At 60.6% G+C, this 25483-nt stretch overlaps 4 protein-coding genes and 1 pseudogene across 6 annotated transcripts in view; 3 read left to right on the top strand and 2 right to left on the bottom strand.

The window, feature by feature from the left end:
• LOC105816158 overlaps positions 1-3156 on the top strand; it is a 17909-nt gene extending 14753 nt beyond the window's left edge. Inside the window, 5 exon segments of the mRNA XM_012651486.1 lie at positions 148-180; positions 274-297; positions 1023-1134; positions 1136-1210; positions 2880-3156. Of these exon segments, the coding sequence (XP_012506940.1) occupies positions 148-180; positions 274-297; positions 1023-1134; positions 1136-1210; positions 2880-3156 (521 nt within the window).
• Positions 3141-10268, bottom strand: LGI4 (leucine-rich repeat LGI family, member 4). The gene is made up of 9 exons (XM_012651524.1): positions 9826-10268; positions 9350-9421; positions 9062-9133; positions 7734-7805; positions 7556-7627; positions 7184-7353; positions 4881-5045; positions 4303-4808; positions 3141-3593 (listed from the first exon to the last, which is right to left on the bottom strand). The coding sequence occupies exons 1-9, from the start codon at positions 9993-9995 to the stop codon at positions 3279-3281; spliced, it is 1614 nt and encodes a 537-aa protein (XP_012506978.1). The 5' UTR covers positions 9996-10268; the 3' UTR covers positions 3141-3278.
• A 3495-nt stretch (positions 10269-13763) lies between these two features.
• On the bottom strand, positions 13764-14867 carry LOC105816159 (annotated as a pseudogene).
• On the top strand, positions 14143-18001 carry FXYD1 (FXYD domain containing ion transport regulator 1). Of its 3 annotated transcripts, none has more exons than XM_012651517.1 (8): positions 14143-14247; positions 15405-15469; positions 15895-15927; positions 16418-16492; positions 16602-16638; positions 17469-17518; positions 17698-17749; positions 17861-18001. In XM_012651517.1, the coding sequence occupies exons 2-7, from the start codon at positions 15409-15411 to the stop codon at positions 17718-17720; spliced, it is 279 nt and encodes a 92-aa protein (XP_012506971.1). In that variant the 5' UTR covers positions 14143-14247; positions 15405-15408; the 3' UTR covers positions 17721-17749; positions 17861-18001. The 3 variants fall into 3 exon arrangements, with proteins under 3 accessions (XP_012506971.1, XP_012506972.1, XP_012506970.1); XM_012651518.1 differs by lacking the exon at positions 14143-14247 and adding an exon at positions 14950-15075; XM_012651516.1 differs by lacking the exon at positions 14143-14247 and adding an exon at positions 14954-15161.
• A 203-nt stretch (positions 18002-18204) lies between these two features.
• Positions 18205-25483, top strand: part of FXYD7 (FXYD domain containing ion transport regulator 7) — an 8522-nt gene continuing 1243 nt past the window's right edge. Inside the window, exons 1-5 of the mRNA XM_012651519.1 lie at positions 18205-18313; positions 22298-22327; positions 24203-24277; positions 24395-24437; positions 24592-24632. Coding sequence (XP_012506973.1) covers positions 18283-18313; positions 22298-22327; positions 24203-24277; positions 24395-24437; positions 24592-24632 — 220 coding nt within the window. The 5' untranslated portion in view covers positions 18205-18282. The remainder of the gene's footprint in view (positions 18314-22297; positions 22328-24202; positions 24278-24394; positions 24438-24591; positions 24633-25483) is intronic.

A 25483-nucleotide genomic window follows, 5' to 3' on the forward strand; every position in this document is an offset into this window, starting at 1 on the left:
GAGTGGGCAAGTCCACATTTCCACGATGGGACGTGCTGTCCCTCAGGGGACCCTCCCCCGAGGCCCCTGAGCCTCCACCGGCCCTGCCCGAGGGCTCTGCTAAGCCAGCGTCACCATCTCCCCCACTTCCCCGCTTCTCCCCGCCAGGCCTGCCCGCCCTGGACGCCAACGACCCCGAAGGTGAGTCAGACTGGACCCCTCTGCCCATCCCCCCTCCTCCCCTGGGACCCCGGCTATTGTCCTGAGCTCATGTTCTTTTTTCTTTCCTTGCAGATAAAAACAGTCCTTTCTACTATGGTGAGAGCTGGTGCCCCCGCTTCCCCTCCCTCAACCCCGCTGCTATTTTATGCCAAGGGTCCCACACGGGGCTGGGCGAGGGTCTGGTGTGGGCGATACAGAGGCAGGGTCGGGGGGACTAGGATTGGGGCATTGAGCAGTAGACGCGGTGCATTAAAGGAACAAGAGGTGGCAGCCTGTGGTCTTGGGAAGGTTCTATTGCAGCAAGAGAGTTAGAGGCGTGGAGGGGATGAGGACAGGCCACAAGAAGCCATTGTTTGCTTCAAATCAACAGCTGGGGGAAGGTGTGACTTGGGAAAAGCTGGAGGCCGTGAGCTGTTCCACCGAAATCCTCATGGGGCCTCCAGCTTCTCGTGGTCTGCCCTCCCTCCCGGCCTCCCTCCCGCCCTCACCTCCAACCACACGGGCCTCGCGGTTGCTCAGACAGCGCATCGCCCTCAGCCGCTGCTCAGACGCAGCCTCCTCAAAGGGGCTTCCCTGACCCCTCTCTCTAGAAGCGCCGCCCTCCGACTGTCTGTCCCCTCCCCAGCTTCTCTGCAGACGGCTCACGCCCGCTTGAGCCTTCGAGAGCTCGCTTGTGCGTGAACTAGGATGTGAGCGCCTGGGATTTTGTCCTCTGACCACACCCCGCACATCATAGGTGCTCAGGACTTATTTGTCAGGTGTCGGGGGGTGGATGAGGAGGACACAGGCTGGCATCGAGGTCCCCTCTGCTTTCCCCCTAGACTGGCACAGCCTCCAGATCGGCGGGCTCATCTGCGCCGTGGTTCTGAGCACCATCGGAATCGTCGTCGTCATGAGTGAGTGCGGGAGCGGCGGGAGCCGGCGGGGCAGGGCCAGGGCCTCCTCCCCTGACCACTCACCTCTCCCCAACAGGTGGAAAATGCAAATGCAAGTTCCGCCAGAAGCCCAGGTAAGGTGGTTCAGGTGCAGGCACGCCTGCCTCATGCTGGGCAGACGCTTTTCAGGGGAAAAGAGCTAAATCTCGCAGGAAGAGGACAGGCCTCCAGGCTCTGCCCTGGACGGTTCCTGCTACTAAGATTTCCCGGGTTTATTATTCATAGCTAATCGTCCCCAGAGGGCTCCAAATCCTGAAATGCTTTGATCCCTGGGATTGTACAACCCTACAATGGAAAACCAGCCAGGAGGCCGTGTCTGGGCAAGCTGGGAATCCGCTAGTCCTGCGGGAGAGGGCGGGTGGGGGCAGGTATGGCGCTCACCACCTCTGTCTCCCTAGTCGCCAATCGGGGGATGCTCCGCCTCTCATCACTCCAGGTAAGGCAGGGACAGCACGGGGCTGAGGGGAACGCGGGGGACGAGGGGTGTGTGTGCATATATGCATACACACACCCTGCAAAGAAAGAACTCCACCCACCTCGCGAACTGACCCTGCCGCCTCTCCCAGGCTCAGCCCATAACTGCTGAGGACCGACCGGCCGGAAGAGCACGGAGAGCCTTTCTCTGTCCCCAGGTCCCGGCTCTGCACGGGAGCCGGAACTCCGGGGTGGAATTCTCCTCCTTTCCCCACGCTGTCTTGCCAGGGCCTCGGCTGGCCTCTCCCAGGAGGGTCTCTTTGTTCAAGTTTTAATCTAAAATGATCTCGCCTCTGGCACAAGCAGCCTCCTGACTCTCTGTGTATGCGTTGGGGCGGGGTTTGAGGGGCCAGGAGAAGGTGGCCGTACACCGGGGGTGGCACAGAGGCTGGCAGCTGAACCTCGCTGTGGGAAGATCCCCAGGCTGCCCCCTCAAGGCCCGGTGGGTGGCACGGGGTCTGCCCCTGCTGCCATGGCCCTTGGGAGCCTCATGTGAAATTTAAGGTTTTCTAGTGGCCCAGCGGGGGGCACTTTTGAGAGTGAGAGAGAGCTCTAACCACAGGGAGTGCTGGGACGCTCCGGGGCACACTGGGACCATCCCTGGGAAACCAGTCTGCCGGGCCCTGTGTCAGGGCGACGCGCTCAGACAGCTTGTGACTACAGCAGAAGGCCCCAGGACCCTCTCACGTACCCCTGAGACCCCACTTTCTCATGAGACCTTTCCAAATACCCAAATGTCCCTGTGAGAGCTTTAAATATGTCCCCATGATCCTCTAATAATGTACAACGACCACATTCTGTAAGAATTTCCAAGCCCCAGACTCCTTTGAGACTCCCCAGTACCCAACAAGGCATAGAAAATGTTCCCATGAGCCAACCCGTAAAATGCCCCAGACTCTTCAAAACACCCAAAAATATCTCCTCCGATGCTCTGAGACATGACCTCAAAAAGAGACCCACAATAAACTCATGACCTGTCTCCTAATCATGCCCGTCCATCCCTCAAACATCCCCCGAGACCCCCCATAATCGCAAAGCGACACTCAGGCCCAGCGGTGGCTTCCCTGGGGCCCCTCCCCCACAGCCCAGCACCGCTCCCGGGACCCGCCCCTCCCCCACACCCTTCACCAGACCCGGTCCCCGAGAGCCCACGACGCCCGGGCGAGGTGGCGCACAGAGCATTTATTGAACCATACACTTTGCCCTCGCCCCTGCTGGGTGCCCAGGATTCCGGAGACACCTCCCCGGGTCCCACCCTTTGTGGCGCAGGCACCGCAGCCGCGGGGGTGCCCAGGAGCAGCGGGGCGTCGGCGAGGCGGCTGTTCCTCCACGTTTCCAGTTTGGGGGGAAGGCAGTGCTGTCTCCTTCTCAGTACCTCCCTGGGGAGCAGGGAGAGGGGGGGCAGGAGGGGCGCCGACTCGCATTCCAGCTCTGTGCAGGGCCCAGCCTGAGCCTGCAAGTTGCCCCGGCGGGGGTGTCAGCCCCGGCCAAGATGTCGCTTCAGATTGGAAGGGCGGCCTGGAAGGTCCCGTGGGCCAAGGCCTAGACCTGTGGCGGACGACCTTGGCCTGCGGTCAGTATCTTGCAGGACCTGGCCTGGAGGCCGGCCACGGAAGCGTCCAGAGCCTAAGACGCCCTAGGCCAGTCCCCGGCGCCGCGTCCAGGGTCTCAGGCACTGAGGTCGATCTCGTGATGCTGGTAGATCTGCGTGGGGCCCTTGAAGCAAGCAGCAAACAGGAAGCGTCTGCCGGCCACGGTGACGTGGGCAAAGGCGCGGGGTGCCACCAAGGCCGGCGGCCCCAGCTCCTGCAGCGGCTCCAGGAGCCCCTTGTCAGGCTCGAGGCGGAAAACCTGGCTGAAGGCGAAGTCGCTGCCCAGGATGGCCAGCTGGTCCCTGGCAACGAGCAGAGGCTGGAAGACGTGGGCGCCGCGGGACGGAAGTCGCTGCAGCAGGCGGAACATGGAGCCGTCCCAGCGCATGGCCTGCGGGGGCAGCCGCTGGTGAGGGCCTGGGGGCCTGGGTGGCCCCAGAGGACTTGAGCAGCTTGGAGACACAAGCCTGTAGGTCCCCAAACCCCCACAGCTTTCTCATCTTCCTAAAGAAAGCACCGCCCAGCGGCTCGGGCCACCGGCTGGGAGATGTCTGGCCCCTCTGTCCCTCACACCCCCGCAGACTCGGTCAGCAGTGGGCACAGCCGCTGTCCCACCCCGCTGGCCCAGCCTCCTCCCTGGTCACACACAGCCCCAGTGAACACCTGAGTCAGATCAGGGCCCTTCCAGGCTCAGAACCCTCCCCTGGCTGCGCCTCCCTCGGAAGGAGAGTGCTGGAGGGGTGAGCGGGGGTTTCGGAGTGTCAGGGTGGGGGTGGGCACGGCCCAGGTTAAGTCCTGGGGTGCCAGAGCCACAGAGCCAGAGGCTGGGAGTGGAATCAGGATCTCGGGGGGCTGGGAGTGGGGGCAGGGAGTGGTTCAGAGCCAGCCAGCCTGGAGGGGCACGGTCTGGGTGTCCGTGTTGGGGTGGGGTCATAGTACAAAGGTCAGCGTGTGGGCTGGGCCAGAGTTTAGAGTCTAGTGTGCAGGTAGCGTCGGAGCTGAAGAGCCAGGCCCCTACGGGCGTTGGCCCCAGTGTGAGGCCGGGCTTGTGCCCCCCCAAGCTGCCCCGCAGCCCGCGCCCCCGACCAGCCCAGCCTCACCATGGAGTCCCCGATGTAGCGTGTCAGGCACAGAAACACATCTCCACCGGCCTGGAAGTGGCGTGTGGCGTAGACATCCTCGGCCTCGGGGATGTCTGTGCGCCTCTCGAAGCGGCCGCCCACCCAGTGGAAGAGCACGGGCCGCTGGGAGGCCGAGGCCAGCAGCAGGTGGGGCCGGCCATCCAGCTCGAGGGCCTCCGCGTCCGTGTCCCGGTGCCAGGCGTGCAGGCTCTGGCGCGGATAGAAGCCGGGCCCGTCACGGCACAGCAGCGTGGTGCTGCCCGCCTTGGAGGCGTCGGCCACCACGAAGCAGGGCTGCCCGTCCAGCCACAGGAGCTCGGCGTCGTTGGGCCGCAGCAGCCGCCGCGGGGCCAGGGCCTGCGTCGGAGCCAGGCGCAGGCCGGGGCTGGGCCGCGCCCACAGCTGAGAGCCTCCCCACAGGCGGGCGGCCAGCACGAAGAGGCTGGGGCCCAGCACCAGCGGCTTGCAGGACACCACCGACGGCGCTGTGGGTGGGGGGGCAGGTCAGGCCGCCAGGCAGGCCACGGGGCAGGCAGGAGGGCGGGGAGGGGGCTCACCGGACAGCTCTTCCTCAGGCCGGAAGCGCTGCAGGCTGTAGTCCCAGGAGAGAACCAGGCAGCGGCCGGCGAAGGGCTGGGCCAGGACGACGTGGGGCTCCCCCTGGTAGGAGAAGGGCTCCACGCCCAGCGCCGACTCCCCGACCGTCTGGAACCAGGACAGCTCTGGGGGTGGCAGGAGAGAGTCAGGCAGGCCCAGGGGACCCCGAGGGTCCTCATCGCTGAGCCTCGGTTTGCACATCTCCGAAACAAGGGCCACCCACGGTGCTCACCTCGTAGGGACCTACAGGTGGAATTTTATCTACAGCTGTGTTAACTCACGGCAACACGGTGACCCGTATTTTCCAAGCTGTGGCATCATCAAATAATCCCTTAGAGACAGCGTATTTGTTAATGCACAACCTCCCTGTGAGATACACTCTGTTATCATCTCCACTTTGCCGATCGGGAAACTGAGGCTGAGTGGCAAAGGCAGCCTGTTGTCCAACAAAATACATCCTTCCCATCCTCCAGGAAATAGGATTGGAGCCGCCCAGCTGGAGGCCACACGGTCCCCACACCCTCCCTCGTGCCCTCCCCGGCAGTCAGGTGTGGCCGCCGAGACCAAGCTCCCGGTGGCACAGGGGCAGAAGCGACAGCTGTCACGTCCGCCTCGCTTGCTTGTGCGGAAACAGCGTGTCCCGGACTTGATCTGGCTCGCGGACGTACGTGCCACAGCCTGTTTCCAACGGTAAGGATGATGCCCGGGGACTGCCCTGCCCACCCGGACCGCTCACCTCGGACTCTGCTGTCTGTAATTTGTGGGGTTTTGGCCTCGTTACAGCAGCTCAGCCCTAATGACAGTTTAGTACCATGGCTGTCCAGCTCGTTAGTGGCGGAGCCAGGCGTTGACTCCAGGTTGTGCTATGTCACTCTACGTGCCAGGCCCCGTTTCTAGGTGCCGAGGTTGAGGCAACAAGTCAAACCGCCACGGATGTCCACCCAAAGGGGATCTTTTAAAAATGGCCATCAGATCACCTCCCGCTTAAAACCCTCCCTGGCTCCCCATGGCCCTCAGTATAAAGTCTTTGCTCCTCTTTGTGGGTTTCAAAGTCCTGCCACAGTGAGGCCCCTGCCACCTTTGACCTCATCTGTGTCCCTCCAGCCACTACCCCAAAGCCACACCTGCCTTCTTTCGAGCCTCAAATAGGGCAGGCTCTATGCTGCCTCAGGGCCATCGTGCATGCTGTTCCCTCCCTCTGGAGTGCCCTTCCCTCTGTTCTTCGCTTAGCTAAATGCAGCTCTAATGTCCCCTCTTCAGAGAAGCCTCCTTTGGCTCCCTGCAGCACCCCCCCCAACCTCCCATCACCCCCTGCGTTTGTCACACCGTGAGGGCACATCTATTTGTGGAATATTCATTTCATGTCTGTCTCCCCAAACCCTCAGGACTGTAAGTCCAGGCGGCCAGAGCTCAGCGCTTTGCTCGTCCCCACAGCGTGTCCACGTTGCACAGGGTTGCGGAGGGGACCTCGGTGAATGTTTGCTGAGTGACTTGAATCAAGAGCAGCCCCTAAATTAAATCCCTTGTCCTGCGAGTCCCACAGACCAAAAACAGGTGTTACGCTTAGATGATAATTACTGCCATTATTGAATTAACAGCATCTGTGCCGAGATCCTTCCGGCTCAAACTCGGGTGTCCACTCCTTCAGGAGGCCCTTCCTGTCCCTCCAGGTCTGTGTGGCCCCGGCTCTGGGCCTCCCGCAGCCCCCAGGGCTCCCGGCGTCCTGGCCCAACCCCTCTTCCCCCCCCCATCTCCACCCCGATAAACTCTCCCGGGGCAGTCACTGTCCGGAGGTGGCCTTGCCCTGCACGGTGGGCTCTGTGAGGCCAAGGCCCAGGCTGTCCTCGTCCTCCTGTCCCCTCTCCACTGCCCAGCACCCACGAATGTTTATGAAGAAGAAAAAGGAAATGTAAGGGAGGCGAGGTTGCACCACAGTTCTTAGCACAGCAGCTGGCACTCAAGTATTTTTAACGTGATCAGTCTTTTACCAACAATGGCAGTGGACATTTATAAAGGCCTCCTGTCCCAGGCCCTGCGCCACGCGCCGTGCACGAGTGGATGCATCATTGAGTTCTCACGGCAGCCCTACGCCCCTGTTTATTACCCTCATTTTGCAGATGAGGAAACTGAGGCTCAGAAAGCTGATGCTGCTTGCTCAGGCTCTCACAGCCGGGACATGGCAGGTCGGGGAGCCAGGGGAGCGCCTGGGCCCCCGCAGCCGTGCCCCCTGCTAGCCCTCCCACCCCGCCGGGAAAGCCCCCACCTATGGCTCTGCACTTGAACGTCTCGGGGTCGAGGTGGCGGAGCTGCCTGTGGGCCAGGGCGGCGGGGCCCGCGCAGGCCCCGGTCCCCACGCTGGCGTTCACGGTGGGCATCCACTGCAGCAGCCAGAGGACACGGCAGTCACACTGGAACGGGTTCCCGCGGAGGTCCCTGGGGCAAGAGGCCGGGGAGGGGCTGCGACCCGGCTTCCACCCCCTGCAGGCTCTGCTCCCGCCCCCTCCCCAGCCAGGGTCGGGGTGAGTGTGAGAATCATTGCAGCCACCGTGATGTGTGCCAGCCGGAAGTGGGCACCGATGTCCCCTCCGCCCGCAAACACTCCCGCATCCTCCACCCTCCCAGCCCCTTGGCTCACACGTGAGTCAGGGTCTCCAGGCCTCGGAACAGGAATCTGGGGAGGGCTTCCAGACGGTTATTGGCCAGGCTTCTGGTGGAGGAGGAGAAGGAACCGTCATCAGCGGCCAGGGTGCCCTGCGGCTCCGAGGGCCGGCGTGCGAGGTGAGCTCGGGAGAGGGGGCAGCAGGGGCACGCACAGGTGTGTGAGGGAGCGGAGTCCCCTGAGGGCGTTCTTGGAGACGGAGCCGATCTCGTTGTCCTCGATGAAGCTGTGGAGGGAAGGCAGGTGAGGGGCAGGCCCGCGGGACTTGGGGAGCTCACCCCGTGGAAGCCGCGGGCTACTAGAATGTGCCAGATTCTCCCCCAACGCCTCGAACAATCCCAGGGAATGTGCACCTGGCCCCGCGGCCATTGCCTCACTGCGAACACTGCCAGCGCCATCACCTCCGCCATCATCCCTTACGACCGACACCAATGTCCACATCCCAGCACCCACGCCTCTGTCACCGCCGTCAACCCCAAGACCGATGATTGTCATTCTCCCCAATACCATACCATGCCGCCATCATCACCACACTGGCACCCCTGTCACCAACATCACCAGTACCAACATCATATCACCAAATCCCATGCCAACCCCACAACCTGCATGATCAACACCAAGACTGCCACCGTCGTCACCAGCACTGCCACCGTCGTCACTAACATCAGCACCAGCCCCGCATCCCTGTATGCCCAAGACTCACATCTTCACTCACCGGCACCACTACGGCCACCGTTTTCATAAATACCAACACCTCCGCCACCATTGCCAACCCAGTGCCAGCAACGTCGCCATTAACACCAAACCCAACACCCCGCCCACAGCCGTCACCAGCGTCAACACACAACCCCTACAACGCCGGTGATCATCGCTGACGCCAACCCTGAAAACTTCATCGTCAACATCACAGTCATCGCCATTGGGTCCGCCATTTTCCCAGCATCACCCCCACTCCACCGTTATCAATAATGCCGCCACTCCCCCTTCGGCAGCAGCAAGGGGACACCCCTCACCGCCGTTATCCACACCAGCGTCACCAGCACCAACGCCAGCACGGTCATCCCGTCATCACCGGCGCTACCACCATCAGCGCCACCGTCAACGCTATCCCAGAATCGCCACCTCCGTCTAACCCAGAGCTGTTTCCTGTTCATTTGAACCATTTCCTGTTTCTGGCTCCTTTGCACACCCCACCCCTGGGCTCCCCCAGGTCAGGTGGGGCCAGAAGTAGGCTCTGTCCAGCCAGGCCCTTCGTGAATCCTGAGGCACGGAGAGGTGGGAACGGACGAACAGGCTGACATCGCCCGGCTCATCCGCAGCCCTGACCCCACCCCAGGAGCCAGGCCTCTTGCCCTGCAGGAGGGGCCCTTGTCCAGACACCTCCCCAGGGCCGCAGCTGCTGTCTGCCCCTACCCTGGGAGCCACAGGGAGTCCCTTCCTCTCCTCCCGGGCCCACCTGCTGCCATCCCTGGCCTCACTCACAGGTACTGCAGGTGGGACAGGCCGGCAAACGCGTCGTCCTCAATCACGGAGAAGGCGTTGGACGTGAAGAGGCTGGCAAGGGAGCAAGGAAGACATTTTTCCAGAGTTACTGCCCCCGTCTGACATTTCACCCTGGGCGCCACCCTCCGCCCACACGGGCATGGGCACACCCATGTGCACGAACACAGATGCTTTCGCACACACATGTACGTGTGCACAGACCCTCACACGCGTGCCTGGACGCCCGCTCCCTCGAGCTAGCGGCCGGCTCAGCCGGGCCCCACTCACAGCAGGTGCAGTGACGGTGTCCGCAGGAAGCTGCCGGCCTTCAGCTGGGTGACTCCTGTCCTCACGAGGGAGCTGGGCATGCGGGCAGAGGGGGTGAGGGGAAAGCCACTCCAGCGCTCCATCCCCAGACCAGAGCCTCCTGCCGTCCAGGAGACGCTAGCATGCCGCCCTGCCCCGGGGTGTGTGTCCCTACGTCCCAGGAGAGACCGGCATTTGCCCTCCTCGCTTGGCAAGGACCCTGGGGTGCTTGGCCCACCCCCTGGCTGTCCGTCCTCCCAGCCCCCGAGTGCCGCCCCCGCCCTCTGGGGTCTCCCCTCTGCTGCCCTCCAAATCCCGGACATCCCGGCATCCTTCACTGCCCACCTCCCGGGATCCTGATGGGCCCGCGTTTCCTTGGGGACCCCGCACCCCTCCCCAACCCTTGGGGTCCCAGGACTCCGACCCCCACCTTCGGGCCCTCGGAGGGCCACACTCACAGCGACAGCAGGGTCGGGGAGAGGTTCACGGGCAGGTCCGGGGAGCCCTCGCACAGGGCACTGTCTTTGGAGCAGGAGCAGCGCAGAGGACACTTGCCTTTCGGGGGTCTCCAGGCCACCCCCATCCCCGCCCCAGCCAGCAGCAGCAGCAGAGCGCCTGCCCCTCCCATCCCCCACCGGGCTGAGGCAGCTGCTTCTCTGCCCGCCCGGCCCGGCCCACCTGCCGCTACGTCTCTGCCGGGCGCCCCTCCATCCGCCCGCTGGCCCGGCCCTGGCGTCTCCTCCTCTCCTCCTTCTAGGGCCTCCTCTCAGTCTGGTCTCCCTGTGTCTCGCTGGCGTCTAATTCTCTGTTTCTCTTTCTCTCCGTCTCTTTGTGTCTCTTTGTGTTCTAACTCTGTGAGTTGGTCTGTTTCCCTCTCTCTCTGTCTCTGTCTCTGTCTCTGTCGATCTTCCAGTCTGTTTAGGTCTCTGTCCGTCTGCTGGCCTGTGTGAGTGTGTGTGTGAGTGTGTGTGCGCATGTGTCTCCTCTGTCTGGTGTCTTTATTCCTGGCCTCCCTGCCCGCCCTGCCCAGCTCCCTGCAGTTTTCCCTCCTCCCACGCCCTGCTCCCTGCAGTTTGGGAAATGGGGCTGTCTGGGCACCCAGCGTCCAGCAAAGCAGGGCAGGAAGGAGGAGGGGGTCAGAGGACATAGGAAGAGCAGCTCTGGGGAAGGGACTGGACTGTCCTATGGGAGGGGGAGGGGCCCCCAAGAGCTGCCGTCGCCCCCACCCTTCCCACCAGCCCCCTCCCCAGATTCCCCACTCAGCTCAACCCCATTCAGGGAGTGTGAGGAGGATGTCACCAGGGCGGGGACCGGATGGCTCTGCAGAGGGGGGTGGGAGGAGAGGCTGCTGGGGGCAGGGGACGTCCTGCCCACTCCCAGCCAGCCCCCTCCACTGGCTCCAGGAGGGCGTGGTGGGCGCTGTCACCACGGCTTGGAGGGGACAGCTCAGGTCCAGCTGCTCCCTCTGGTGGCCACGCTCGGCAGGACACTGCCCTGCCCCAAACGCAGTACCTCCTGCCCAACCCTGACATTAACCCCTCGAGTGCCCACCACCCACTGGGGTCAGGACGCCAACCCAAGGAGACGTTGACGGTGATGCCGCCCCTCCTTCAGCATTTACTCTGCACCAGGCCTTGTCCTAAAAGCTCATCTATTAACTCGTTCTGGTCTCGCCACAGCCCGCAGTTGGAGAAGCAAAGGCAGGGTCAATAGCCTGCACTCCAGGTTACCCAGCTGGGGGCAGACGCAGGATTCAAACCCAGGCAACCGGCTCCAGGCCTCTCCGTGTTATTTTGGTTCTTTCTTTGGAGATTAGAATCATGGCTATATGGATAAATGGTTATTTTTATTTGGACAAAGCCCTTAGCGGTTTACATAGATTCTGTCTATTACATCAGCAGTCCCCAAGCTTTTTGGCACCAAGGACCGGTTTCATGGAAGACAATTTTTCCATGGACTCGGGAGGGGGGAAGGTTTCGGGATGATTCAAGCGCATTACATGTATTGTGCAGTCAAACCTCTCTGCTAATGATAATCTGTATTTGCAGCCACTACCCAGCGCTGGCATCACCGCCTCAGCTCCACCTCTGATCACTGGGCACTAGATTCTCGTAAGGAGCCGCAACCTGGATCCCTCCACGTGCAGTTTACAGTAGGGTTCGAGCTCCCATGAGAATCTAATGCTGCTGCTGATCTGACAGGAGGCGGAGCTTACGCAGTGATGCCAGGGATGGGGAGCGGCTATGAATACAGATGAAGCTCCCCTTGCTGGCCTGCCACTCACCTCCTGCTGTGCGGCCCAGTTCCTAACAGCCCACAGGTCCTGTTGGTACCAGTCCACAGCCTGCGGTACCAGTCCCCAGCATTACATAAAAAAAATAAATAAACGGCACTTGTTACCCAACCTGAAATAGTAGTAATATTTATTGAGCACTTACTATGTGCTTTACATGAATTTACTCAGTCCTCACAACAACTCTGTGAGGGGTGTTATTGTTATCCCCACTTTACAGAAATTAAGGCACAAGTGAGGCTAAATGATCAGTTTTATGACACCGGTCGGCGCTAACCCTAACCACGACACTGTGCCCCTTGCCGCCTGCAGTTGAGGAACAGGCAGCCTCTCTCACCACACGCCCACGCATGCACACGCCCGCCCAGAGGCCTCTCTGGAGGGCAGGGGACTTAACAGCACCAGATCAGAGGTCGCACAGATCTGGGTTCCAGCCCAGTCTTGTGTGGCCTCAGGCAACCAGTCCTCAGTTTTCTCATCTGTCAAATGGGGGCAAGCATGGCCCCCAGTTCCCAGTCGTGGAGAGGACTCAGGACGGAGGCAACATACCCTTTTGGGGTTCAGCACGGGGTGAGCGCCTCACGGCGGTGCTTAGGGCGGACGTCAGATCCAGGTCCGAGTCCTGCCCCTGAGCACCTTGCGGTCTGAGCAGGGCCGTTTCCTCAGCTCAATAGCGGGTACAAGGACAATAATAATGATAGCTAACATTTTTAACAAATCACTTACTGTGTTCCCAGGCTTTGTTCGCATTGTTTAACAAGGATTATTCTAGATAATCATCTCAACCTCCCTCTGAGGCAAACACTATTGTTATTGCCATTTTACAGAGGGAGAAACTGAGCTACAGAGGGGTTAGGTCATTTGCCCGATGTCACACAGCTAGGAAGGGCTGAGCCACGCCACCATGACGCGGTTAGCGCCCCAGAGTCTGCCCAATGCGGGAAGGAAGCTGGGCTGGCTGAGAGCTGGCCTGATGCCCTGCTCCCCGTCTGCCCCCTGCCTTCCCCGCCCCTCCCCCGTGCTGCATAAACATCGGGTTATCATTAACCAGGGACTGCTGGTGTCCTTGGGGTGCAGGCCACCAGGGGCAGAGGCTTGGAGGGTTCAGACAGAGAGATGGGGCGGCCTTTCGAAGCTGCCTGGGTGCTCTGAGGCCACGTGTATACGTGCGTGTGTGTGTGTGTGTGTGTGTGTGTGTCAGAGCTACACCTGTGCCCAGGTGTGGTCACCACCCACTGCTCCCGACTGTGTCCTGCAGAGTGTGGTGTCTGGGCCCGTGTCTGACCACGCTGTGGGCAGTTGCTGTCCTTAACCACCAGGGGGCCCTCGGGAGAATGAGTGCCGCTTTGCTACACCTTGGTTTCCTCGTCTCTCAGATGGCGTTACCAACAGGACAATGTCAGGGTCGGCAACCTCTGAGCCCGGCCCAGCATCACACGTGTGACCTTAGCGATTCCTCCATTGTATATAGCGCAGGAAACTGAGGCACAGAGAGGTCATGAGGGCTGTCCCAGTTCACACAACCAGGAGTGCAGGTTCCTCTGTCACCAGCCTGCCACCCCGGCCTGCCCATGAGGACACCAGGTGTGTCATCCCCCCGGGCGTCATAGAGGCCACGTGAGCTCCGGAAAAGGAGAGTTTGGGGTTAAACACATGCCGTGGCTGTGGAACGTGCGAACACACGAGGGTGCCAGCCTGTGACCCTGCGGCCGGCTGTGCGGCCGGCTGTGCGCCCGTGTGCCCGCGTGCGGGGGCGCGAACAAGTGTGTGCCTCTGTCTTCGTGGCTGTGTCAGAGTGGCCGGTCCTATGGCAGTGTCCTGGACGGTGTCTTGCTCGTGTGTCTCCTCTGGGTGCCCATGGAGATGTGACGTGCGTGCACCCAGCTTGATGGCCTCTGAGGTTGCGTGAGGGCGCCGGCTGTGCGTCTGCACCGCTGAGCGTGTTTATGTGTGGGTGTGCATCGGTGTGTCTGTGTGGCCGATTGCGAGAGTGGACAGTTGTGTGGCTCTGTCTGAGTGTCTATGCGGGCGTCACTATGTGCGTGGTGTGCGTCGCTAGGGGCTGCCTCGCAGCGGCAGACACACACCCACCGCAAATCGGCCCTAAGTGCTGCAGAGGGCTGCACAGGACACTGGGGTCAGGAGTCCGTGGGCTCCTGGGCACTCGGGCTGGGGTGACCTTAGGCCCCAGTCTGGCCCAATTCCCAGGGAGCAATGCGCTTGCGTGCTTGTGTGTGTGTGTGTGTGTGTGTGTGTGTGTGCACGCGATTGTGTCTGAAATCCCGTTCTCCACGGTGTTCCCTGCCTTTCCCGCGCACACGCCGCCGCCTGCTGCTCCTCCATCCGAGCTGAGAGAGTTAACCCAGCGGGCCAGGGCGGTCTGGGCTGGGGGCCGCCCCCTGGCCCCCCTCCAGCCCCGGCTCCAGTTACAGCTGCTGTTGGGGAGGGCTGGGGTGGGGTGGGGCTGGGAGGGGAGCCTGCTGGGGGCGGCGCGTCCAGCTCTGGGCCAGGGGGTCCAAAGTGCTCAGCCCCCGGGCACAGCAGGACGTTTGGGGGCCTTCCTTCAGCAGGGGACAGCCTGATTGGGGTGAGCACCCCTCCCCCTCCCCTCCAGGCCTCACCCCTGGCCTGGCTGGGCCTCCTATTTTGGGAGCAGGAATGGCCAGCCAGTGGCTTCCCAGGCAGGCCTGACCCAAGAGGGAGGGAGCGTGGCTGGGACGCTGGGGTTCCGCAGGGGTGGGGGTGTGGGTGCGACTCCTCCCTCCCCCGCTGCTGCGTGTGCGCTCTGGCTGGGTGTGGGGTTTGGACACGCACGTGTGTCGGTCTGCTTGCGTCACTGTTTGGGGGCACCGGAGGGCCAGATGAGGAGTAGCGCGTGCCTGATGGTGTGTGCACCCTCCCACCCCCGCCCACTGCAACCAGAAGTTTGGGGGAGAGGGTGTTGTCTCATTCCATTCCCCCCCACGTGTGTGTGTGGGTGTGTGTGTGCGTGTGCGTGTGCGTGCGCGTGTGCATGCCAGCCCGTGTACACTCATCCCTGGCATCTGTCTTCCATCTCTCAGGCCCACTAGCCTGGGCCTCATGTCACTGGCCTGGTGTTGTCCGGTTGTGAAAGATGTCACCCAGAGGCGGGCGGGGCGGGGGAGGGTGTTTTTCCCTTTTCTCATTGCTTCCTGGAGAGGAGAAGGGGTGGCCTTTCCCACAGGGGCAGCCTGTGGCAGTGTGGCAGCCAGGCCTCGCCCCACAGGGCTGTGCATGACCCCCGAGTGGGGGAAGGCAGGCTGTTGCCATGGTGGCCTGAGCCGGGCGAATTCCTCCAGGGTGAAGTGGGAGATATTTATACCCAGGGTCAGGCCGCGAGCCCAGGACAGGAAAGCTGGGATTTCACAGGACACAGCGAGGCTGCAGAGGGCAGGTGGGACTTGGGCGTGTCCCGCTGTCTTCACGGGTCTGTCTCTTCCTCTGCCAGTGTGAGGCCCCGCCCTGCTCTCCCCTGCTAGGGTAGGTTTGGGGAAACTGGGCCTGCCCTTGCTGTTGTCGTGTGACCCCCCACTGTGTTGATTGTTTTGGTGACACCATGTCCCATGAAGCTTGGGGTATCCCTGTTTCTCCGGGCAACCAAGCCGGGTGACTGAGGATTTCATGATTAGGTCCCTGGACTATCTCGACTTAATCCCTTGGGTTCAGGCCCCAGTGGTGGGGCGGACAGGGGGACACATTTCTTGACGCTTAGTGTCCCCCCAGGATAATGGTGTCTCTCAGCCACATCTTGGTCCTCTGTGTGGGTCTCCTTGCCACAGCCAATGCAGGTGAGTCTAGGGGAGGCAGCCCACCACCCACCTCGGCCCCCAGGGTGGCAGGGGTAGGGAAAACCTCGAGAAAGAACCCAGTTGGAGACCCCAAATTACACTGAGTCAGTTGGGGCACCAGAAAATTGAGGGTTTCCACGTGGGGTCCAGTCACAGGCTGGCATTTGAGGGAGGGGAGGGGATGCCCCAGGTCAGGCAGAGGCGGGTGGGATGGAGGTGGCTCCCTGGACGGACAGGGAACGGACGCCGGGATCAGTCAGGGAGCTGGGCGCTGAGGTGGTCCCTGCCTCAGCTGGAAAGTGCAGCGGGGGCAGGGAGGACCCAGGCAGGGTGGGCAGCATGCCCAGACAGCCCCCAAACTCCCAGCCCAGGAGGGCAGAGCCCCAGAAGGAAGCACTGGACCCCTGATTTCTCTCTCTTTCCAGAAGCTCCAAAGGAACACGACCCATTCACCTACGGTGAGGGCGTCTGTCTTTGGGAGGCTGGGTCTGCCGGTCCTTCCTTATTCCCTCCCTCCCTCTCTGTTCTCTCTCTCCCCACCCACCCACGCTCCGTGCTCATGGTCTGCCATTCCCTCTCGCTCTCTCTCTGACTGTGTCCGGCCTCCCCTGGTCTGTCTCTCTCTCGGTGTCTCCATTTGATCCCGCTCCGGTCCTCTTGCTCCTTTTGCCCCGGTCTCTGTCGGTATGGCAGGGCTCATCCTCAGCTGCCTCCCGTCCTTTATCCCCTGGCCATTCCCCTCCTCCTCCCCACCCTCCATCCCTCCTCCCTGCCCGGGCGCCCTCCTCTCCCCACTTCCCTAGGCATCCTTCTCCTCTCCCTGGTCCTCCTCCCCTCCCTCCTCTCAAGTCTGCTCCCCCTTCCTGGGTCCTCTTACTCCCTGGCCCCCTGCCCCCTCCGCCCTTCTCCCCTCCTCCCTGCCCTCACCCTCCTCCCTGCCGCCCTCAGACTACCAATCCCTGCGGATCGGAGGCCTCATCATCGCCGGGATCCTCTTCGTGCTGGGCATCCTCATCGTGCTCAGTGAGTGTCCCCCACCCGGCCCCGCCCCGGCCCCGCCCCCGCCGGGCGAGGGAGCGAGAGCGCCCCCCGGCGGCCGGAGGAGTCTCAGCCTTTCTCCCCCCTCCCCCAGGCAAAAGATGCCGGTGCAAATTCAACCAGCAGCAGAGGTAAGAGCTCTACGCGGCCCCAGGAGGGCGCCGGGGCGAGGCGGGAAGTCCACCCGACCCGCGGCCAGTCCCTGGCGGAGAATCTGTATTAAGCACCTACTGTGTGCCAAGCAGGGCCCAAGGCAGGCCCTGGGACCCAGCGATGAAAACACCTCCCGCCCTTCCTGGCCGAGCTCCCAGCCCAGTGGGGGCGGTTCCGACGGCCCCGCAGATAAAAAATCTCAAAGCGTGATAACACAAAGTGCCGGAAAGAAAGGGCCGCGGTGAAATGAGATCACCTCACAAGGCGGCCCAGTTTAGCCTGGAGACCTGAGCCTGGCGCTTTGATTCCTCTTTAAATAAAATTTTAAAGCACAGCAGTGCATGGATACCTTCGCCAGGCTAAACGGTTATGCATGATGTTATAAGTAACAACTGATACTTATTGGGTGTTTACTCCTCACATCACCTCGGTGACATAGGTGCTGTTATTAACCCCATTTTACAGTTGAGGAAACTGAGGCACAGGGAGGTAAAGCCACTTTGCCCAAGATCACTCAACTGGAAGATGGGGGTTCTGGGTTTCCAGCCCAGGCCATCTCGTGGCTGTCAGCCAGGTCCCTGTGACCCCCCTCCCGTACCAACTTCAAGTCCCTTCCCCCACCTTCCGGGAGGTACTGACTGTTCACCCGCTGGGACACCCAAACCGTCCCTGGTGCTCCTCATTTCCGGCTGCCCCCCAGCCTGCTGCTCCGTGCACGGTCTGGGAGATGAGGCCTGCACTGGGGGGGTTCCTGGAAGGGCCGCCCCTCCGTTTTCCATCCTCAATTCCCCTGCCTCCGCCTTCCCAGGACCGGGGAACCTGATGAAGAGGAGGGAACTTTCCGCAGCTCCATCCGCCGTGAGTCTGGGGAGCCTGTGGGTGTTTGGGGGGCAGGGCCAGGTCTGAGAACCCCTTTCCCGGCCCTCCCCGGACGCCTAAAGGGAGGGGCTTGGTTTGGGGGTTGCCCCGCCGCGGCCCCTCCTCCACGGGAGCGAGGATGTCCCTCCCGACTCCCGAACTCTCTGTGGCCCCCTCAGGTCTGTCCAGCCGCCGGCGGTAGAAACACCTGGCGCCATGGAACCCAGCCAGGTCCTGCAGCTCCGACGGGGCGGGGGAGGGGCGAGGGTGGAGGGAGGGCGGCGAGGAGGAGGAGGCGGGCTGGAGGCCCCTCCTCGCCTCTCACCTTTTTCACCCCCACAGGATTCCCTCGGCACCTGGCGCCTCCCACACACCACCTGCGCGCCCACCGCCACCTCCAGCGCCCCCGTCCCCGGCTCTGCCCCCCCAGACTCCCCATGCCGCCCCGACTTCCAATAAAACGTGCTTTTTTCCCTTGACAGCGCTTTGTTGATCTGTCGGTCCCTCTGCGGGAAAGCCTGGGAGCCCCTTGGCCCCGGCAGGGGGCGCCCCACCCTTGGGGAAGGGGCGGGGACGACGGCAGTGGGCGGGGGCGGGGGCGGGGGTGGCCTGGACGGGGGCGGGCTCCCCGAGCCCCCATTGGCTACAGGCCCCCCCAACACCAGGCTCCCCCCGTCTCCCCCCACATCGGTCCGTCCTGCTTCCAGCTGCTGCATCGCGCCTTCACCGGCTCGGCATCCCGCAGCCCCCCGCTCCGGCCCAGCATGGCGACCCCGACCCAGACCCCCACAACGGGTGAGCGTCGCCTGGGGAGGGGGTGCAGGGGGGCTCCGCCATCCGAGAGCTTAGGAGAGAGGGTGTGGGCGATTCCAGTGTTGGTAGGCGAGGGGAGTGGGGAGGGGATGTCGGCTCCTCCTGCGGGCGGAAGCCCCCCTAGCGCACCCCTCCGGGGTCTCGGGGACACCCTCTCCCTTGCGGTGTCCTCCCTGTGCGGGACCCGCGGTTAGAGAGTGGCAGTCCCGGGAGGAAGGATGCTCGGACAGGTCGCTATGGCAACCGGGTGGCTGGTCCAGCATAGTGATGGTAGCGGACGGCAAGAGATGGGCTTGGAGGGTGGGTCTGCGGCCGGAGAGGTTCTTAGAGATATTGGGGTCCCTGGGGTGGGCAGGGGGAGGGGGTCCATATCCTTCTTCTTCCCAGCGCTGTCTCCTATGGTGGATGTTTCCTGAAAGCCCTGACATGCAGGTTCAGAGGGAAGGAGGGAGAAGCGAAGGGGGGTGGGGAGAGAGATTGAGACTCACTGAGAGCGCCCGCAAGAGACAGAGACCAGAGACCGAGGGAGACAGGAGATCCGAGTCAGAGACACAAAGACCCAGAAAAACACTCAGATTCAGAGCGAGTGACGGCGAGAGATGGAGAGCAGTAGACAGAGACGCAGAGACACAACTATGGAGAGGGATGCAGAGACAGAGACAGGGAGGAAGAGAGGGACAGAAAGCGGGGGGAGGGCAGCATGGGGTGGGGCCCGAACCATTGCAGTGAGCCTCCACCGGGGGGAATAGGGTGGCGGGACCCTCCTTCCCAGCCCCCATCCAGGGTGTTTTCCAGTCCAGGAGGAACACCTGGGTGTGCACACACAGGTCCTTCCCGGTCCCCATCCAGCCGCACACAGGTTTATATTTCACACCCATTAGCCCGGTTATGCACCCCCTTAATCCCTCTCCCACCATTGTCCCCTAACAGCCCCCTTGTCTGAACCTGCTTCTGCAGCAGGACAGGGATAGAATGCTTTAATGGGGGGGGGGTCATGGCATGGCAAATGTTTCCAGCACTGGGGACGGGGCCAGGGGCATGGGCTGGGGTGGTGAGGAGCCCCTGGCAGCGAAGGGAACCCCAAGCCCACTCCTCTCTCTCCTTCCCTTCCCCCTTTCCCAGCAGCCGGGGGCTGCTACACTCAGCCGGATCTGCAGAATCCGAAGCAGGGCGGGGTGGGGGGGCTGCAGAGGCTGGAAGCCACCCTGGGGAGAGGGGGCAGGGCTGAGGCAGCAGGCCTGGCCCTGGCGGGAACCCAGGGCTTCTTTTCGCAGAGATGGTGGTTAGCAGGATCGATGGCAGCAGACGGCAGAGGTGGGAGGGCAGACTCCTCATCCATCCTCCCCTCCTCTGCTCCCCCCTTCTCCAAGTCACAGCGTGAGAGGGGACCGCAGGTCTTGGGAAATCCCGGGGGAGGAAAAGCGTGTTGTGCATCGCAAGCTGCTTAAGGAAACTAATTAATGAATTGTTGGGGAGCGAGGGGGAAGGAGGTGAGGCTGTCTCCACTCCTGCCAGAGAGCAGGAGGGAGAATTAGGGGCCCACAGAAAGGGGTCGGTGCATTAGCACAACTATGCCTGGGTCCCCGCCCCTGAGAGGGACCCTCAGCTTGGCCAGAAGCCAGTCCCGCAGGGGCAACAAGAGGAGGTGCCAAAGGAGGAGAGGGGGTTCAGATTGGGCACAGAGTTAGAAATCCAAGCCTCACACAGGACCCCACCCAGCCCGGGGTGCCTGGACCCATCACCTCTCTTCACCTCTCAAGATGCCCCAGTTGCCATAGCAACCACCTCCTTCCTGATCTCTCCTTGGCTACTGGCCAGGAGTAATGCACATTCCTTTTCCTGCCTCCTGGCTCCACCCTTAGCCCAGCCTCACCCGGAGGACCCAGGTTGCTGGGGCAGCAGGGACCAGAAGAGGGTCTTCTGCGTGAAGCACTGAGCACCCAGGGAGGGACCAAAGAGGATTCTGGGACAGGAGCTCACCCAGTGGGTTCCTGATAACTTTGGGGGAGGGAGGGTGTGCGGAGAACCAAGAGACGAAAGTGAGATAACCCAACTGCTCCACCTTTGGTGCAGCAGCCTCCTGCAGCCTAGGAGGGCCTCCCATTCATTCATTCCTTCATTCATTCCAGGAAACTGGACAGCCTTTTATAGATATCAGGATCAGCAGCAGAGATGAGTCAAACAAGTTTATCCACTGTCTGGGAGGGGGAGCTAAGACAGAGCACAAGTAACTCCAGAAACAATATTTCCCCATCTCGACACGTTTGAGTACCACCTTCATGATTTTTGCCCTATTCAAATGTTCCCCACGCTGCCAGTTAATATTTTTCCTTCAAAGGATTGGCTTTTTAAAAACTTAATTAGCTTTATTTGGTATCCCCCCAACAAATGGAAAATTACTCTTCTTTTGCCTTAAATGGAAGGCGAGCATAAAAACAATCTTAAGCAACTGACTCTGCTTTTCTGAGTCCAGTGTCCCCGTTTTGTGACATGGGGGTGAAGATAGCACCTACATCAGACAGTTGCTGTGGAGATGAAATGGGTTGACAGCTGCAAAGTGCTGTGTTGCGCGGGGCAGTGCGACCCATTGCTGGTTAGATAAATGCAGAAAGGAGAAAACCACATGGTGTGACAACGGACACACTGTGGGAACCAGTGCTATTCAAGGTCTTGCCACAGGGCCGCCTCTATCAGTCAGTATAGGCTAGCTAGAGCACGCTGCGGTAACAAAAAGTACCCAAAGTCCCAGGGGCTGAGGACAGCCAGCGTTCGCTTCTCGCTTACGCTACGTGTCCATCACGGGTTGACCGGTCACCAAAAAAACTGGGGCAGCCGCCATCTTGAACAGCCAGGTCACCAGACCAGAGGCAAAAGAGAGCTCTTGCATGGGCACTCACATGATCCAGCCCTGAAATGACAATGACACTTTCTCTCACAATTATTTGGCCAGAATGAGTCACATGATCCCACCTAACCACAAGGAAGCCATCCTTCCTGAGTGTGGAAGGAGGGAGAAGAGCATGAAGGACTCCACCTGGCATTACCCTGGTACCCCCGACCGCCCCCCGGGTGGCAGACATTGCACAATTCTGCTCCAGACAAGGCCAAGTGTAACAAGAGCTGTCAGAGGAATGAGCCGCGAGGATGGACTTCTTGAATGGGAATGGTGTTCTGAGCTCTCCTGAAGGGAAATACGGTTGAGGGCAGGGAGGTGGGAGACGGGGGCAAGAGAATTCACAGACACACACACACACACACACACACACACACACACACACACTCTATCCACACAGTAACATTTCTGAAATGGGGGCGAGACTTCTAACGATGAGTTATTTTTCACGTGGCAGAGTTCCACACACATGCACGCATACACACATGCAGGGAAAGCCGTTGCAAAATTAATTTTGAATCTTACAACCAATAGTGTCTTAAAAATATAGTGATATGAGATATGAGTCAGCATGGCTCCCCCGTACTGCATGTGGTGGCAGGGGCCACTGGGTGAGAGCAGTAGCCACGGCACCCGCCCATGGGCACTCTCAGATGACTGGGAAGTTTTAGGGCATCATCAGGGGAAGCTGTCATGTTCCGTGGTCCACCAGCGGGAATGGGGTCTGTTAACCCCTGGGCGTCATATGCAAATAGGAGTGCGTATGTGTTTTTCAGGGAATGAGTCCTTAACATCAGACCTCCGCAGGGGTCTAGGAGCAGGACTGCCATGTACGGTTGGTTGGATCGTGCACTGCCTATGGGACGGCACTGACCGACGGAGTGTGTAGGGGCTGGAATCCAGCCTCTGTTCCACTCTTCAGGCCTTGTGTCCTGCCACGAGGCTAGATCATCTTTACCTGATCTCCACAAAGACACTATTGGGGCCACTGGCCCCATTTGGATCCTGAAAAATGCTAAGAAACCTAGCGTTGAATGTTCTCTTTCTCTCTCTCTCTGCCTCCCTTCCCAAAGCTCCTGAGGAACCTGACCCATTTTACTATGGTGAGTGTTGGATTTGGGAATGGGGGTACCCTGGGCTGGAGGGAGGGGTGACTACAGATCCCCACGGGGCCCTGCTGAAGTGGATTCAGCTATGGCCAAGTGATATGTGGCTTCGGCCACTGGCCATGTGGCCATGTGGGGTACAGTTCACGTGAGCTGGGTTCATGGAGGGAAGAACCAGATTGGGGATGGGGTCTCACACTCTCTCTGAGCCCCCTTCAGGCCCCACCAGGACACTGGGCTGGTGCCTTGGAGTCATCAGAGAGGCCGACAAAGGAAAGCCTTAAAAGCAATGACTCAGAGGCCAGGCTGCTGGATTTGGATCCTGCCCCATCCGCTCTCTAGCTGTGTGGCCTTGGGCAAATGACTTTGCCTCTCTGGGCCCTTCTGTAAACAAGGGATAGTAATAGTTCCCACTCGTGAGGACTGTGGGAAAGATTTACCTGGATGACACCATTAAATCATCCCCACGGCACTGACGCTCAAAGAAGTTTCCCCAGGTCTGGCGGATCTGGCCCCAGTTTCCCCCCTAAACACCCTCCTGTTGCCCCCACCCAACCCTTTGCTCATTCATCCTGTTCCGCCTACACGTCAGTTTCTTTCCCGTCCTAGGGCCTTCGCACTTGCTGTTCCCTCTGCCAGGAATACTCCTCCCCTAGCTCTCCACGCAGCGGGCCAAGGCTCCTTTCCCTTCTTCAGGCCTCAGATCTAACACTGGCTGCTCTGCTCAGAGAGGAGAGGCGCCCCTTGGTCCCCCGGCAAGAGGAGCCACACCACAGCCACGGTGGTCACATGACTTTGTTTTTAGAATTTTCATTTATTTGTGTAGTGCTTCGTCACAATAGGAAAGTCACCTCTTTGAGGGCAGAGGCCTGGGCCATGCCGGTACAGAGCGGCTGCTCCGTAAATTCACATTCAACAAACAGCTACTGAGCACGTGCCCGCGAAGCTCCGGGCACTTGGGGACACGGCAGTGAACAGGACAGACACGAACTCCTGACCTACGTGGCCTTACGCTCAAGGGGAAAGAGACAGATACTCAAGAAAATAAATATGAAAATTATATACTAGATAAAAGTCTTATTAGACAAGAATATGAGATACGATTAATTCTTGTGAAGGAAGATAAAGGAGGGAATGAGATTAGAAAGTGTTGTGGAGAGGATGGAAAATTCTACATAGGACAGCCAAAGAAGGTTTCACTCACACTTGAATAAAGCCCGGATATTGGTGAGGGGAGGAGACCTGTGGGTATTTGGAGGAAGAGCTTTCAGGCAGAGGGAATAGCAAGTGCAAAGGCCCTGAGGTAGGACCAAGGCTGATATGCTCCGGGAACAGCAGGGAGGCCGGTGGGGCTGGAGTAGAGGATTGGCGAGGAGCGTGGAGTGGGATGAGGTTTTGGGAAGAAGAGGGACTAGATTACACAGGGTCTTGAGGGCCAAGGAGTGGACTTCTTGGTTTTCCTGTGGAGTGCGGTGGGAGCCAGGGGAGGGCCCTGAGCTGGGGAGTCCTTGTGGCTGTGGGGGGTAGGGACTGGGGCAGGGCAGCAAGACCACAGAGAGGGCTGTTGCCATAGCCCAGACGGGTGACAATGGTGGCAGGACTAGGACCAGGGAGGAGGCAGTAGAGGGAAATTATTCTCTATATATCTAGGGTTGGAAAATCCAGAGGGAGAGGGCAGGAGGGGAGGGTAGAGGATAGAGAGCTCGGGGGGCGCTAGTGGTGCCCAAGCCCACGCCCTCCATCCTCACACTAACGCCGGCCTGCAGCACCCCTGAATTCTGGGCCCCAGCCTGGCAGCCTGGAGCCGGGACCGGGGCTCCGGTGGGGCTGAGGTGCTGGCCTGGCCTTGACCGCCCCCACCCTCTTCCCCAGACTACAACACGGTGCAGACTGTGGGCATGACTCTGGCTACCATATTGTTCCTGCTGGGCATCCTCATCATCATCAGTAAGTGTGACCCCTGCCTGGGTGTCCCTGGGTGCCCATCGTCCCCCTGCTGGCTTTTGTCCACATCCTCATGTCCTCTGTCCTGTCTCCTTGTGTTGTCTCTCTCTCTCCCAACAGGCAAGAAGGTCAAGTGCAGGAAGGCGGACTCCAGGTCTGAGAGGTCTGGCAACCTCAGGGAGAGGGGGGAGGGGGTGGGGACGGCCTGGGCCTGGGGTGCTCCCCCAAGAAGGGCCCGCTGGGCCTGTCACGAGTTTCCCATGAAGCCTGTGCCTGTTGAACCTCTTTCTGCTTCTCCCTCCTCTTTGCCTCCACAGCCCGACATGCAAATCCTGTAAGTCGGAGCTTCCCTCCTCAGGTGAGGGTAAGAAAGCGTGTGGTTCCGGGAGGATGTGGGGTGGCAGCAGGAAGGAGAATGCGTAGATGGGGCAGAGAATGGGGCCAGCGACAGAGAGTCATGGGACAGTTCCGTAGGAGGCTAAGGAAGAGCGGCGGAGGAAGGATCCCGAACCGCGGGGAGGCCCAGTGGGGTGTCCTAAAGAGCCCACAAAGATTCCCAGAAACCAATCCGTCAGTCTGCCAAAGCAAGGACAGTCTAGTGTCCCAGGGGACAAAGCTGCAAGCCTGTGATGCAAGAGCCCCGTAGGGGAGAAGGACTCCGCCAGGCAGGGTGGAGAGAGAACGGAGCTGGGGAAGACAGGGGGAGAGAGCGTTCCAGACTCCATGGCCCAGCTGGGCAGGTCTAGGATGAAGTGACTTCGGGAAAGGAAGGGAGGGAGGGAGGGCAGGCAGGACGGCTCCTGAATAACGACATCAACATAGCAGAAAGAGAGAGGTCTAGAACACGGATTTTAAAATTCATGTTGGAGAACAGAACATATGGGATGTGGGGAGCATGAGGCTGGAGGAAAGCTGGGCGCACAGGAGAGGGATGAAGGTGCAGAGGATGGAGGTGTGGGGGGAGGACCAGGAGGGAGGAGCACAGGAAGGGGTGGGGAGGGGGGAGGGGAGCGTGGGCGCAGGTGGCTGGAAGGTGTCTGGAAGGTGTGTGGGAGGACGGAGAGGGATGTAGGATGCGGCAGTGGGTGAGCATGGAGACAGAGACTGCGACTCCTTGAGGGTGTTAATTTTAATTATGTAAAAATATCTTGACCTGTTTTTCGTGGAATTGCATCCTTTCCAGAGAGTTTTGAAAAATCAGAGATGGGA

The sequence above is a fragment of the Propithecus coquereli genome, unplaced genomic scaffold, assembly GCF_000956105.1.
Source record: "Propithecus coquereli isolate 6110/MARCELLA unplaced genomic scaffold, Pcoq_1.0 Scaffold358, whole genome shotgun sequence".
NCBI lineage: Eukaryota > Metazoa > Chordata > Mammalia > Primates > Indriidae > Propithecus > Propithecus coquereli.

What these genes read in the sequence shown, in the direction of transcription:
- LGI4 (XM_012651524.1), bottom strand. Translation starts at nt 9,995, where the DNA reads ATGGGAGGGGCAGGCGCTCTGCTGCTGCTGCTGGCTGGGGCGGGGATG. An exon ending in TCCCCGACCCTGCTGTCGCT is followed by an intron (nt 9,422 to 9,825) that starts GTGAGTGTGGCC and finishes CCGCATGCCCAG; the next exon opens with CTCCCTCGTGAGGACAGGAG. An exon ending in CTGTCCCACCTGCAGTACCT is followed by an intron (nt 7,806 to 9,061) that starts GTGAGTGAGGCC and finishes TTCCCTCCACAG; the next exon opens with CTTCATCGAGGACAACGAGA.
- FXYD1 (XM_012651517.1), top strand. Translation starts at nt 15,409, where the DNA reads ATGGTGTCTCTCAGCCACATCTTGGTCCTCTGTGTGGGTCTCCTTGCC. An exon ending in CCTTGCCACAGCCAATGCAG is followed by an intron (nt 15,470 to 15,894) that starts GTGAGTCTAGGG and finishes CTCTCTTTCCAG; the next exon opens with AAGCTCCAAAGGAACACGAC. An exon ending in AAATTCAACCAGCAGCAGAG is followed by an intron (nt 16,639 to 17,468) that starts GTAAGAGCTCTA and finishes CCGCCTTCCCAG; the next exon opens with GACCGGGGAACCTGATGAAG.